The following is a 14,776-nucleotide window of genomic DNA, read 5'->3' as shown; positions in this document are numbered from 1 at the left end:
GGGGGGGGAGCGGTCTCTGGGGCCGCGCGTCACGCCAAGCTGGCCACGCCCCCTGAGGCCACGCCCCCTCCGCCCTTAAAGCAGCCGGGGCGGCCGCCATTTTAACGTGGACGTTGGTTGCGACACAACGTGATTGAACGCGATTAAAACGATCTGGTGTAATTAGCGCTGGGCGTAGACAAGGCTGGTTAACGCAGTCGGCCTCAGCAGCTGTGATTCACCCGCGGGCCAGGCTGGCCTTCACCTCAGGATCCCAGAGCTGGGGCCCAGAGCCCCATCCGCTCACCCCTGTGGTGAGGAGAGTGTCCCGAGAAGGGGGATCTGCCCTGTACTGGAAAACTGAGGTAGGCATTGAAAATGAAACGCAGGTCTGTGTGTCTAAAACAAAGATGGAGATGGCTCCAAGGACAGGCAGAGTCTCAGACCTTCAGTTCCCGTCTTCGTCCCTCCCACCACCACTCTACCATTACTGAAAAACTGTCCCAGTTTGCACCTTCGTATTCCCAGAAGTGCTTTCATTTTCTTTCCTAGAAAAAAAGAGGTCTCAAAACCTGAGAATCTCATCTGTGGTCACCCCATTGTTTACGGGTGTCATTTCAAGTGTGAAAGACTGAAACTCTACAAACCTACAGGCTGGAAAAGCTCCGTAAGTATTGATTTACTTCTGGAAAGTACATGTCATTTTCACATAGCAATATGACATCTTTCTGATGCAGCATGTGACAGCATGCTGCACAATTTCGTTTCACTGGAGAGACTAAAAAGCACTAAACCACTAAGCTACATCTGCTTCCCTGTCAAGAGTCCCTGTTGTCTCCCTATTTGTTATTGTTTCAATTGTTTGTTTCACAACTAGAATTTCCTAGTCAAGATGACAGATGCTATTTCTTTTTAAAAACCTTCAGAAGCAAGAGAAGCTATAGTTAAATAGCATTGCTTGTAACCCAGCTACTGTTTATTGGTACAAGCAATACATCTCACTTTGCTTGCTAGTATGATCAGAAAGGCAGGCCGAGTCCAGTCTCATCTGCAGTAGCCAGGGAGACAAATCAAGTCGAGTTTCTGCTCTGCTGTTTCAAGCACTGTTACAAAACCAGTTCTCACGTGACTCAAGGTATTGCAGCATCCTGCTCCTGCAGCACCACCTGAGGCTAACTCCTGACTGAAAAGAAACCTTGGGCCAAGAGATTATATGCAAATACTTTTGTGTAGCTACGCAACATTACAAAGCGAGGCCCTGGAAAAATTGTGCAACCTTGCAGCAGGGGGACAAGGCATCGCTGCAGAAGCGTTGGCAGGTCTCACATCTCAGCAGGATAAATCAGCCTGTACACAGCTTCATGCTGCCACTGCAGTGTTGTTTCTGGCAACCAACCCAGCTGGTTTCAGGCTGCAGCCAGGAATGCAGACACCTGTAGACATTCATGATAGACACAACTAAGTGCCACTGGACTTCTTATGTGCTTTGTCAAGGGTTTAGACTATTACAAGTTGGAGATCAAGTTGCAAGCAGAACAAGCCAAACTCTTACAGTATTTCATAAAAATCTTGTTTACATGCTTCAGTGTTATACTGATTGCCCAGTTTGCATGTGTCAACAAAATTCAATCAAGTCAGATTAACTGCAAACTTGCCTGAGCATATTCTCTCCGGTCATCTACCATTACTTTAGCAATCTTGGAACTGGTGTTGTCTGTCTTTCCAATTTTTGGCCTGTTGATCACATCTGATTATTTAGCAGCTAAAAAAATGTGCATACTAACTAAGGAGTGAAACTTTATGCTTTCTTCTCTATGTTTTTGAAGGATGGGACAAAGAGAAAAGTGAATTCCTGTATTTCATAATGCTGATAAAAAGTCAACTCCTTTGCTGTCTTGACTTGTGCTTTGAAATACCATAAAAACAGATCAACGGGCAAGAAACAGGTTTTCCTTTTACTGTGATTCATGTAGAAGCTGTAGCAGGCTGATGTGTACACATACTTACAATGGACTGCTGACAGGGAAACTGATGTCAACAAAATATGTTCAAGTGCACACCCTAATTAAAAATTCATGGTGTGTAACATTTAGTATGAATAAAACAGATGCATTGCGAATATTTAACAAGAGGCAAGTATTTTCATGGTTTCACTTCTTGAATGAAATGAGAACAATGCTCTTTAGTTCCTTGAAAACAGATTAATTTAGTACATGCTTAGTCACAAAAACATCCAAATAATTTCTTAAAAGTATTGTGTATAAAAAAAAATAAAAATATGCTATGCAGACAATGAGAATTATATAATGAACGCTGCACAAACAGATCACTCAATATTTTATTAAAATCCTCAACTCTCTGAAACATGAAGATTAAAGATGTACTTCATTTTGTCATCAAGAACTAGCACCAAGGCTCCTCCTGTTCCATGACAGATGTTGGAGAATGCTCCACAGAAGAAAGCATGAAGCCCCTCTTGCTCATACATTTTCATAAAACAGTAAGCAGTTCCTTTATACTGATGTTTGGTCTCCCTGCCCTGCATACAAATGATAAGGACAAATCATTAGTGTGCTGCACAGAGAAAGAAACTTTCAACAGAAAGAAACAGCAGCGTTTGTCTTTCTTCAGTCAAGAACCATAAGGAACTTTCTTTCTAGTGTTTCACTTACTGCAAAGGAGTGATCTTTTAACTAATAAATATTTATCTGATGTAATGCTCCCTTAGCTGGTTCCAATAGCTAAATTTAGAAAGGCTGTGATCCTTCTGATTCTTCTTTTAAGCTGTACTGGGCAAGCAGAAGGCTTAGGAATTAAATGAGGTCACTCCAGTCCTAAGGGTGCTCTGAATTGTTTCAATGCTATTAAAACTTCCACAGCTCGTTTTTCCCCCCCCCCTTCTTTATTACCACTGCAATATTTTTGTACCAAGCAGATTTCAGTTCATTAGCAATCAGGAGAGTCCTGTAAAAATATTAAGGACTTGATGTTAATGTAAAAACATACAAAAGGCTAGGAAGGAGTGCAGTCCAGCTTTCATGGAGTCCACCTTGTTTCTGAGCATTAATTTGCTTGACAAACAAAGGAAAAAGGAGGGTTTGTTATTGACCTCAGCACCACGTACACTAAAACTTACTTCAGTCTTTACAGGTGAAGGAAATAAAGGCCAACAAGCAGTGTGTGTTCACATGTACCCATATCCCTGATTCTGTATGAGTTGAAGCTGAAGTACTGAACTCTCCATGTTTTTCCAAGTGCAGTATGACTGAAAATCATGGGAATCCTTTAAGTTTTGAAAATTTCAACAGTGAGGTAGAGACAGCCCAGAGGAATGTTGAGTAGCTGTTCTCTGCACAGAGAGCGGCTCTGCAGAGCACCTGGGAAATGCTCTTGCCCACTGTTGAACTCAGCATAATGATGACAGCAAATCTCTAATACTCTGAGTAACACCACAGCTCTGACAAAGCAGTGAACTGTCAAACAATTCCTGTTTTGGAACTGCAGTCTCTTCAGGATTTGAGGACTGTATTAAAAACTGATGCTGTTTTTTGTTTTCACTAGCAAAAAACACATACACTTTTTTTGGAGAGATTAATCCAAAATCCCTCTCTTTATGTGCAGTTTCTACACAGGAGGTTTTTTACTTAATGTTGAAGATTTAACTTAAATTAGCTACACCTTAAGTCAAATCCATCTGCAATATCAAGGTAAGGTTCCAGACTCTATAATGGCAGAAAGATGATCTTGTCTACTTTAGGCTTTTGTGATACACTCTGCAGGTAATAAAGTGATGCTTGAATTGAGACAGTGTTACATTTTATTACATGTTCTGTTAGAAGTCAAGGTATGAGATTACTATATTCCTGACCATAATAAATGCAGGGAATACATCTGTGCTAAATATTGACATAAATCAGTATAAATAAGCATAGTAACATAGATAAAAAACTATGTTAAAAATATTTTAGTTTGAATTGGCATGAATATAAGCAAATGAAAGGTTATTTGGTAATGGTTATTACTGCTTACCTGACAGAGATCAACTTCAATGAAAGCAACTGTACTGTGCTCATTATTTCAGAAAGTTCTCTCATTTGTCAAATATACTTTTAACTGAAGAAAAAAAAGGGGCTATATTTAACTCGGAGCTTCCTCTTGGATCAGAATAAGTGTCATGATAAGAAATGTATAAAAATAATACAAATCAGCTTTATTTGTACCTGAAGCTTCAAAACTACATGAATGAAACAAGGACAACAAAATAAATGTATTCATGCATTCACAGCATATATACATCCTCTCATTTTCATCCTCTTTTGTGCTAGTAAACCCACTACCTGATTTAGTTGGATTATATTTTTACTAATGTTTTTACTAATGTTTTTTAATAATTTGGATACTGTTCTCTATCCCAGTGGTAAGACAATTAGCATAAATACAGACAATTATTTGGTAAGGTCTGAAGAAGCACAGCACTTACAGTACTTACAAATAAAGACAGCATTAACTGTAGGCCTACTGCTGATTAAAGCAGATAACGCAGAATCTGAAGACAGTGACATCATATTTGGTCTGAAATGAAGTCACTAGTGCTAATGGCTTTTGCCCACCCTAAGCTGCAAGGATTTCTCTTTAGAACAGATCACCAGAGGTATGCAGGCATTATCTAAGAATCTCAGTATTTTCTAGGATTTTTTGAAAGCACTGAAGCGCGTTCTGTGCCAAATTTACTCTGATTTTCTTTTGACTTTCTGGAATACTAAGAGAAAAGAAGATACTCCTGGGAAAAAAAAAATCTGGAGACACTTTTTTGGAACTAACAACTCCTTTCTATTATCAAATGGCAAAACTTCCTCAGGGATGCATGGAACAAGGTCCTGATTTTTCACAAGCATTTTCCTGGGTTTTTATTTACTGTTTGAGGATGAACTTCATAGCAGGAATTAATATTATTAAATGTACTTGAAATGCTACTAAACTACCTAGTAAAATTACCTAATAGCTAGCAACAAGATCCAACATTAATTGCTAATAATACACTGTCATACCCATTGCATGCTGAGAAATAATTCTCTGCTTGTATTGAGCTTTGAAGATTACTGATTCTACCTTACGCCTGAAAAACAGCTGTGTGCCATAAAGATTACTTTTCTAACTGCATTAGCTGGGCTAATAAAGGATATTAGTCTACCCCCAAACCTGTCTTACTCCAATTATCTAGCTTCTGAACAGGAAAGAGAAAACAGGTTCTGTCTTTCTGCTAAAAGCTCTCACCAAGCCGTGAACTGAACACGCTTTTACCAGGCTCCCAAAATACTATTAATTTTTCTTCTTGTCTTTCTGGAAGTTTCTTTTTTTTTTTTTTCTCCTGAACAGAGTCTCACCTGCTGTAAGGCTATACAGTCCTTCATTTAGTGCATCAAACTTCAAAAATTAGTAATTTCCAGAAAAGGATTCCAAGCTAGACCATACCTGCATCATCATGTGTCTCCTGACAGTATCAGAAGGATAAGACAGCATTCCTGAGCAAGTAGTCAAAACCTCAGCAATGAAAAAGGAAAGACTGAATGGGATTTGCTTTGGATTTGGTAATAATCCCTGCAAAATAAAATAAAAAATGGAAGCCTGTACAAATTATGTAAAATGTATGTCAAATCCAGGAGATATGAAGTATAATTTTGATCATTTGTTGTTAATCCTACTGTAAAATTACTTGACCCTTCAGTAATATACTCTATTGCGCACACACAACTGTAAAGATCAAGGTTGTAGCACCCTCATTAGTTCCTAGTAAGTATTTAAACATCATTATAATGATTTAAAGCATGTGCATTTTTGTTTGCAAAAGTTACCTGAATGGTGCCATAACATCCCAAATAGGAGGCTTGGTATAAAATGGTTCCCTGTACTGAAACGCCAAAACCTTGGTACAGGCCAGAAAGCCCATCTGTCTTTGCAGGTGTAATAACAAAGGCACCAAAGGTCCTGGAACTGTCACTCAGCAGCACCTAATCTCAAAAATTACATGCATCATTATGCTTTACAGAAGCCCTTCTCTTTTGTACAAGCTACTCTGCATGACTAAAACATGTAACATTATCAACACTGTATGAAAAACATAGATCCTCCATCTATGAACGGAGCATAAAGAAGAAATCAAGACACATGGATGAACGAAGGCAGTTTATTCAGCCAGACTGTGGTATCCAGTTGCTGAAAACACTTTCAGGTGTAACTACCATTACAACTTTGTCCTGATTCAGCAGAAAGCTTATGTATGAACTCTCTTTTCTGCTCTCTGGAATTAATTTTTATTACATAATGCCACACTTTCACTTCCTCCTCACACATTGTTACTCAGATTTATTCCAAGTGTTACTTGTTTCAGCTTTTCCCTATAGCAGAACACTAGCCACAAGCTGTGACAAAGTTAAAAAATCTGCTTATTCTATCTGTAGATTTTTCATCTGTTTTCACATTTCACAGGTAACTACACCCAAGCTCTTAGGATTCTCTACAGGTGCAAACACAGCAAGCAATAAGCTGCTATTTGAAGGAAGAACTTCAGACTCTACTTGTTACACTGAAGGTATCATGAAAATATTAATTCAGCCCAAGAAAGGGCACAGAAAGCAGTAGGTGAAATCAAGCAGCCAATTCCTAGGACAATCCTGCACAGCACAGGCAGTAACTAGAGTTAACTGGTCCCATTACAGGCAAATCAGGAAAGCCAAAAACATAGAAAACAGAGGTTTTTTTCCTACCTGCTGCAAAACATATGGACACTGGAAATTAATTTTATCTATTTGAATGAATGAAATTTACATCTGAGACATATACTACCCAAAATCTTTTGTGACTCAGATAGCAGAATACATTATTCTCATTTAAGATCATCCAGTCCTCCAGAACAACTGGCCTTTGGATCTCCCTCATACAACAACTGTGCATCAACTCTCCATGATGGGGGAATGGGAAATAGAAAAATGAACACATTTCCTTTCACTGCATCCCATACTGTATACTGCTCAAACCAAGACAACCAGATAAGAAAAAGCTAATCACACTAGAAGAAACATTTTGCATAATATTTTTAGATAGTAACATGGGATATAGTGCTGTTGACTTAAACAGCCTCCCAGGTACATCTTGTGTAGTAAATGCAGACCATATTCATGGTACCCAGAATCACCTACTTGCTGGTTCAGGGACAGCAACACTGCAGCGGTAGTGGAATGGAGCCCAGTATAGCTTATCTGTTCTACTATGTATCAGTTGCACAGAAGGCTGTGCAACCTGCCATTGCTGAATAAACTGTTGTTGTAAAAGCATCAGGAGAGCGGGCAGCTGCAATCTGAAGATGCTTGTGTGCGCCAGTATTATCTTCAAAACCAAGCGTCTAGTGTGGAGATGCAGCCTGACTTTAACAGAAATGTCTTACCACTTCACCATCTAACTGCTTTAGTAACTATTACTTTTTTTAAAAAAAAGATACTCCAACTAAGCGAAAACTAATGCCTGTAACCGTATTGTTTTCCTCATTTCCTATCCTGCACCAAACACACAAGAAAGTATCCAAAGACCCTGAGCTTCTACAAGGGATATGCTACTTTGCTAAATACTGTTACTAATCTTGAGTGCTATTCATGGAATGCTTCTAAAATTTTGAGTCACAAGCTCATACACTTGTAAGCCATCTGGAAACACTTCTAGGAGACAGAAAGGAGATTTGTAGAACTATAAACATTGTTATTTACATCATGCATGTTTTACTTTTTCCACTGTAAGAAAGAAAACAGCAACCTTAAACTCCTTACTTACAAAGTGGCTGTAATTAAAAAAGGACTGCTCTAGAATTTGCATGCAGTACAGGATTAATCAAACTTTAATAACTGACAGCATTCCTCCTGGCCAGTACCAGCAGATAAGTCTGTGGGAATAAGTTTCTGGCACTGCAGTAAAAAACTGTCAGTGAGAGAAAGTACAGAACATTGGATTTTTTGTTTAAATTATCAAAACCTAACCAAATAAATCCTAAAGCAGATAACCTAAGGCAGACACAAATAAAGCAGATTTTCCAGCTATTTTCACATGAAACAAGTTAGATATGAAGAACTTGTTTTCCATTCTACTGATATGAATGAATTTTATATATTTAATCAAATGCCAATATCAACATTTCATTTTGGTCACAAGACCAAAATTTCTTGTAATTAATTCCATGGGTGTAGACCTCCATGTCTTTCAGGAATCTATCCAAGTTATGGGACTTCTCCCAAGAACACAGAATTGCAAGGCAAGGCAGCATAGCCCAAAGGTTTAATTGCCTTTTTGAACTGTAATCTAAAACTGCTCCTTTTCTGGCACATTGTACAAAACTAGGTTCTTAAAATGTTTAAACTATCAATAAGTACGTTTCTAGCTTTGCCTGTAAGAACAAATCAATTTTCAGTCTGAAGCGTTACTTATCTACAGCAGTAATATGCACTTCACTGTCTCTAAATTTTTTCTGACATTTACATACTACTGATGATCAAGAAAATAATGTGAAAAAAATTAAAATGACAGACTCCTGCTTGAGGGACACAACTCAAGAACTTCACACATTAGAATAAGCAGCTGTAATTTCATGTGTGTGAAATTATGAATAAAGGTTTCTGAAACTAGACTACATGTTAATGCCCTCTTAACTGTGAGTGTAATTCGAGCTTTTGACAAAACCCAGAAACATAGGTGTCCGAGTCCAAGATTTTTAATATCTACTTGAATAATTTCATCAATTAACTCAAAAATAATTACAAGTCTTGAAAAAACATTGAAAATTCTGACTGCAGTTCTAAGCAGTTACTTACATGCACCTCACAAAATCATTAAAGATCAAAAACCAGATTTCATTACTTTCAATAATAAATAAGCTACACAGTAAACCCTGTGTGCTCTTCCTCCTATTATAAAGTAAGCTCATCACAAAATCTTAACAGTATACCATTGCTAATTAGCAACCATGCTGAGAGAAAAAACTGCCCAGCTCTAGAACAGATCTAATTTGTTTATTAAACAGAAGTAATATGCAAGAGATTATTTACCTGCTGATCAACTTTGGACATGAAAATCTGTTTGTATTTGTTCTTAAAAGCAAAGTTTAGAGCCTGTGTTGGGAAATACTCTGTAATATTTGTTGAATTGCCATGCCAACAGCTGAAAAATCCAACAGAGAAAGAAAAGGATCTTTTATCATTTGTAAATTTGATACTACAAGTATATTTTACAATATTCCTACTATACTTTCTACTTCTGTATGAGCCGTAACAAAGGCCAAAAATGTTCCTTTTAATGTTCTTTATTTTTCAGGCATTTGGTATTTGAAATCTGCATTTATTCTGACACCAACAGACATACACATTCAGTGTCAGCACAAGAAAATCTAAAACTCTAAGTGAAATATCCATAATGCTGACAAATAGGTAAGATTTTCAACTTCCTTACTTCATACGTTTCTAAGACTAGGGAGAGCTATGTAAACTGCAGTCTGGAAACAAGAAGGTTTCATGGAACTGTGTGGAAATTGTTGTCCTGAAGTGGGCTGCCTGTGCATTTTTCCTTCTGTAGGGGGTGCTCAGACTCCATATTAAAGCAATGACAATTGGCTTATAAAGTATCAGAAACTTGGTAGCACTTTTGTAATTACATTCTTCTTTTAAATTTTTATAAAAACATTCCCCTGGACACCAAGATAAATGCATATGAAACTAAATGGAACTGAGGAGGTAGTGCAGGAGCGAATCTTACATAGATCATGAGAAAGAAAATAACATATGTCCACAGATACTGGACTGGCCATGTTAGACTTTGCTAAGCAGTGACAGACAGCAAAGTTATTGCTGTAGCATGTAGCCATGCCTTTCATTCAAACGTTTTTGTTTTCTTGTGTTACCATAGATGAAGGCAAAGACACCTTACAGACACAGAAAACTCAAAACTGGGTTTTAATTTCTTAAGTCTGATCTTGCTTTTCTATACATTAACATGAGGATGCCAATTAAATGCTAGTTTTGTAAAACAATGAAAACATTAAGGATATTTTATACAGTCCACAACTACCAAAGACGACTTTGCTATTACCAAGTAAACAAAACAAATCCATCAGGGACATAGCCAGCAGCAACCCCATCCTCACCACCTCCTCCACCACCATGCTCCTTTGACTGCCTGTGGCCCATGATGGATGTTCCAGCATGGTCACTTCAAAGGCATTTCTAAAAGCTTTTGTTTTTACAAGAGAGAGCCTTTAAAAGACTGAAACTGGAGACACACACGAGCAAAATTATTATTTTCCCATACAAAGACACACTTACATGCACACACTCATATAAAAGTTCTATAAAAGCTGTTAAACCTGCTAAAAGCAGTGCAGCAAAGACTGCTTGCTTGTCTATGCTCCTTCCATCTACAAGGTAAAATAATAGTCAAACCCAACATATTTTAGACTTTTAAAAGTTGCTGTTCAGATGTCATCCACACTATTACATGTTTTTATTTTTCAAACAGTAAATCTCACATCACTTGACTTACAGATGGGGAACAGGTCTAAAGCACTATTGATAAAACTCAGTTTTGTATGTATCAAACTGAAATACTGTTTCTCATTTTCTAGGACCCACAGATTCTAGACATGGCTGAATAACAAAACCTGCAATCATATGCTTAAACTTCAGGCCTAAGACTTTTATTGCTTGAAATTAAAGCAATTGTTGAGTAATTCAGGACAGGCTATGAATCACTCTGAGACTAGGCAGTTTGATTATTTTAGAACTACTCTAAACAGTGTAATTTACTGGTGAAAACAAGATCTAAAGATTTGATCATTAGAGTCTATGAAACTGAATTTATTTTCCTGAACACTTAAACTTTTTGATCCCATTGTTTAAAACGCAACTTTAGTCATGCATTTTATGAAAACCACTAATGAAAAGCAAATAGAAAGAGCAGAAAGAAAAAAAAAAACCACTGTTGACATGGAATGTGATGCAATGCTATACAGATGACCAGATCTAAAAGTGCTGACTGGGGGTAAAAAGATTTTAAATTAAACATTAGTTAAAAAAGCTCTAGGAGCAGCTTGTCTGTAGATTACAAACATTTTATCAATTTGTAGGAAAGCAGTATTTTGTAGAAGAATTCTGATTTTCCAAACATCTTGCCTTCTATTGCCTTCTATGGATGTAACCTAACACTTTTTGTAATATGCAGCTGTAAATTGTGACAGATCTAGCTAAACAAATATTGTCTAAATAAATGAAAGAGAAAAGTAAAAAAAACAGAACAACACTTTACTGGTCTTTGACAAATATACTTTTTTATTATGAAATTATTAATATAATACAAAATTAACCAAGTCCATAGGTCTTAAAACCGGCATGCCTCTGCCCCCCATCTTCATTTGTGCCTTTGAAATTGCTTTAACAAATACAAGTATAGTTAAAACTCATGAAGTAAAATACCAACCACACTGTAGTCACCAGTGTGCAAGAGACCATACTGGCAAAAATTAGAAGCCATTAGTTTTTTGTGGCTAAATGCCATGAATTGGCTGAAAAATTTCTTTCCATTTTGATTAACACAAAGTTACTGAAAACATACAGTATTTTTCATGCCCTTAGAGGTGTAAAATTTAAACTAATTGGAAAACTGTTTTTTTTAACCTCCATCACTACCAAATATTCAGAGAGTACTTTGAGGATATCAGCTTGTTATTTTACATTGCGTATTACACACTGAACAGCAGTGAATGTACAAATTAGGTGATGTTTTCATATAATGAAGTTATGGTCACAATAAATAATTTGACAGTATATAAAAATAAGAAATTTGGTTCTCTGACATGTTCTTTAAGTATTCAATTGATAAGATCATTAGAATAATCACTGAAGTTTTACCTGTGTTATACCACAAGGTAGGTTTGTTTTGTTTTTTTTTTTTAATGCATTTCAAATGTAGGCCATGGGAGGGCACCACAGTTAACTTCTCTTTTTATTGAAGTACTTTGAGATGGCAACACCCCACAGGCAGGCTGAATGTTCAGGAAGCTCATCTATGTAGCTAAGCCAAAGGACAGTTTAAAGGCCAGTTCAACAGCAGCTTCTGTCACTGAATCATGAAAGCACACGTAACACTCCTGAGGTTTTGGATGCAGAATAAGTCTCCTGGGTAAAAAAAAAAAATAATAATAAAAAAAAATCACAGGTGTTAGCTTTTTCTCCTCAACCATTTGATATATTTTGGTGGCTGAGGTTGCAGTGAGGTATTAAAAATAACTGCTGTGTAAGACAGCTAGCAAATTTCTGTGGCTCTCTTGCATGATTTTTTTTCCTATACATTAGATTTTTAAATCAAGATACTCTCTGCTCAGTTTCCTCAAGACTGTGTGTGGAAAAAATTATTCAGGTTTCCAGGATACGTTTGTATAGTACTGGTGTGTTTGCAGAAATCCAAGTTTCCAGGCTACAAGCTGCAATTAAGGTACTTGGAAGCAAGCCTCAGTATTCACATATTTACTAATCTTTAAATTTAATACATCTGGGTAGGTACATTCCCATGTGTCAATCTAAGAAGCTCTTTTAGGGAAAGAGCTGAAATAGGAAAGCTGTTAATACCTGTGCATAACTGTGTGTAGCATTATGAATAGCATGTAGCTCTGCAAATAGTAAGGGGCTGCCCCGATGTAACACATTGTTTGATAACACAGAGACTGAAAAATTACTTTTTTGGAAGGTATCAACAGCAGTGTAAACATATTTAAATTATGGAGTCCAGTTTTTCCAACCCCAGACATAGCACACAAACTGCTGTTGTGTACAATCATGGTGGGAAGTAGTTGCTTTTCATTTTTCTTCATAAACACCTGACTTGAAGGCAAACAGGTTGAACAACAGTCCTGTTAAATAATTTCTACATTATAATTCCTGGCCAATATAATGACCAGTGACTGACGTTTCCTCTCATTGTATTAGAAAAAAAAGCTCTTATGCCACATTCAGAAATGTGTTTCGTTGTTTTCTGACTTTGCTATTGTGCAATAATCGAGCTAGTAAAAAAATTTTACCTTAAGTAATTAATCAATCATAATAATATATCTTCCTTTCTTCTCTTGACTATATTGAATTTGTTTTCCAAAAAGTGAAAGCACAGCTTCCACTTAACTGGGCATTTGTATTTTTCTTTCTATTTTATCTAGCTGGAATACCAGAAGATGTACTAGTAGTAGTAAAGAAACATGGTCTTGACTGGCTACTCCTAATATGACTGCCAACTGCAGCTAAATGTAGACAGCACAAAATACAGTAGATGGAGGGAAGAATAACATATGAGAAGCAGTAGCTACAGAGCAGGGCTTACTGGCCTGGACTTAAACAATTACAAGATCTGATACATTCAGAATTGTGAAAAATGATGCATAGTATGTCATTACACCTAATTTTAACTACTTGAAAAAAACCTATTATTTTCATATTTAATACATAGGGCAGTATGCTGTTCTGAAATGCAAATAAGGCTTAGCTATGTAGAAATAACTATATGCGTCATTAAGAAAATCACCTAAGAATAAGTTTAAATAACAACACGAATCCATTTACAATAATGGCAGACCTTTAATAGCAAACTGAGGAAGGGAAACTCCTTTACCAAAGTATCCCAAATAGACTGGTAGGTTGATTTGATCTTCCCAATAAAAAACAAACAAACAAACAACAACTACAATTGTTCACCTTATTTCTTTGTATCACAAAATTTTTTGTCTTTAAACTCACCCCACAACCCAGTAACTCATTGTTGGTGGTGGTTTCTTCTGATCAGTCCAGTTATCAGGGGAGCACTCAAACAAAACTCCATGTTCTGTTATCATATCTAGGTCCTCAGCTGCCTTACTAAATTCTGAAATCCCACCGCCTGCTTTTTTCTTTTGCTGTAAAACAATGGGAGAAATACTAGTATAGAATGAAATGTTTTTACATAAACACTAGCAAATATAACTCTATGATTTCTTCAGTAACCTCTGATGAATGATACTGCTGTCAAAAAGCCAGATACAGAAGATAAAACTAATTTCCTTACATGATTCTTTTCTGCAGTTTTATTACTTTGGCATCACAGGCTTTTCCACTGTTAAACAACTTAGAGGTAGACACATGCTTCCTTTTTTGATGTTTTAATTTTTCCTTTCAGCTGAACACTATTTCTCTAATAAGACATCCGAGATAATACAGCTTCTTTATAAAAGTGTGTTACAACAGTTAAAGCTCTCATCTTCCTTTCTCTGCATGCCTCCCTAATTAAGTTCTTATAGTTCTGATAGTAAAAGTCTATTGAGTAAACTTGGCCAGCCAGAATTTCTTTTTATAAATAAATAGCTGAAGCACTTTGCTCAGAGTATCTTTTTCTCTTCCTTTGTATAGCTGCATAACATGTATAGGAAATAAATATTATTTTCAGGTTTTTTGAGTTTCATGCAAAGCTTTTGAATAAACCTTGCAAAACTTCCAGTTGTTTCTAACTGAACTGGTATCTCTTTGGCGAGGATAAAACCGCATGCACAAAAACTTTTCTCTCTTTGCTCTCTCTGTGCTCAACAACCCTGTGAGTCCAATCAAGTCATAGTATCTTTCACCAGAAATGTGAGGGGAAAGAGACCAGGACAAACATGGAAATAAACACAAGAGGAATTTTGAAAGAGATATTCACTAGTTTAACTCTTCTCCCACTGAAGTCAAAGGAAGTTTATTACTCTTCTATAAATATC

At 36.7% G+C, this 14,776-nt stretch overlaps 1 protein-coding gene and 1 long non-coding RNA gene across 5 annotated transcripts in view; one reads left to right on the top strand and one right to left on the bottom strand.

The window, feature by feature from the left end:
- Positions 1 to 97: 97 nt before the first annotated feature.
- The window catches only part of LOC127383534 (uncharacterized), a 28,690-nt gene continuing 14,011 nt past the window's right edge, over positions 98 to 14,776 (top strand). For 2 of the 4 annotated variants that reach the window (XR_007889227.1, XR_007889228.1), the window contains exons 1-5: positions 98 to 344; positions 532 to 646; positions 5,356 to 5,567; positions 6,466 to 6,568; positions 9,331 to 9,443. This is a non-coding gene — a long non-coding RNA (uncharacterized LOC127383534). Of the gene's footprint in view, positions 345 to 531; positions 647 to 2,380; positions 2,480 to 5,355; positions 5,568 to 6,465; positions 6,569 to 9,330; positions 9,444 to 14,776 lie in introns of all 4 variants that reach the window. The other 2 variants (XR_007889230.1, XR_007889229.1) reach the window with 2 other exon arrangements.
- INTU (inturned planar cell polarity protein) overlaps positions 11,319 to 14,776 on the bottom strand; it is a 43,399-nt gene continuing 39,941 nt past the window's right edge. Inside the window, exons 15-16 of the mRNA XM_051616621.1 lie at positions 13,788 to 13,942; positions 11,319 to 12,182 (exon numbers count right to left, since the gene is read on the bottom strand). Of these exons, the coding sequence (XP_051472581.1) occupies positions 12,071 to 12,182; positions 13,788 to 13,942 (267 nt within the window). The 3' untranslated portion in view covers positions 11,319 to 12,070. The remainder of the gene's footprint in view (positions 12,183 to 13,787; positions 13,943 to 14,776) is intronic.

The sequence above is a fragment of the Apus apus genome, chromosome 4 (genome assembly GCF_020740795.1).
Source record: "Apus apus isolate bApuApu2 chromosome 4, bApuApu2.pri.cur, whole genome shotgun sequence".
NCBI classification, from domain to species: Eukaryota; Metazoa; Chordata; class Aves; order Apodiformes; family Apodidae; genus Apus; species Apus apus.
Note: the sequence above shows the minus strand (reverse complement) of the source record. Positions and strands in the feature narration are given on the sequence as shown.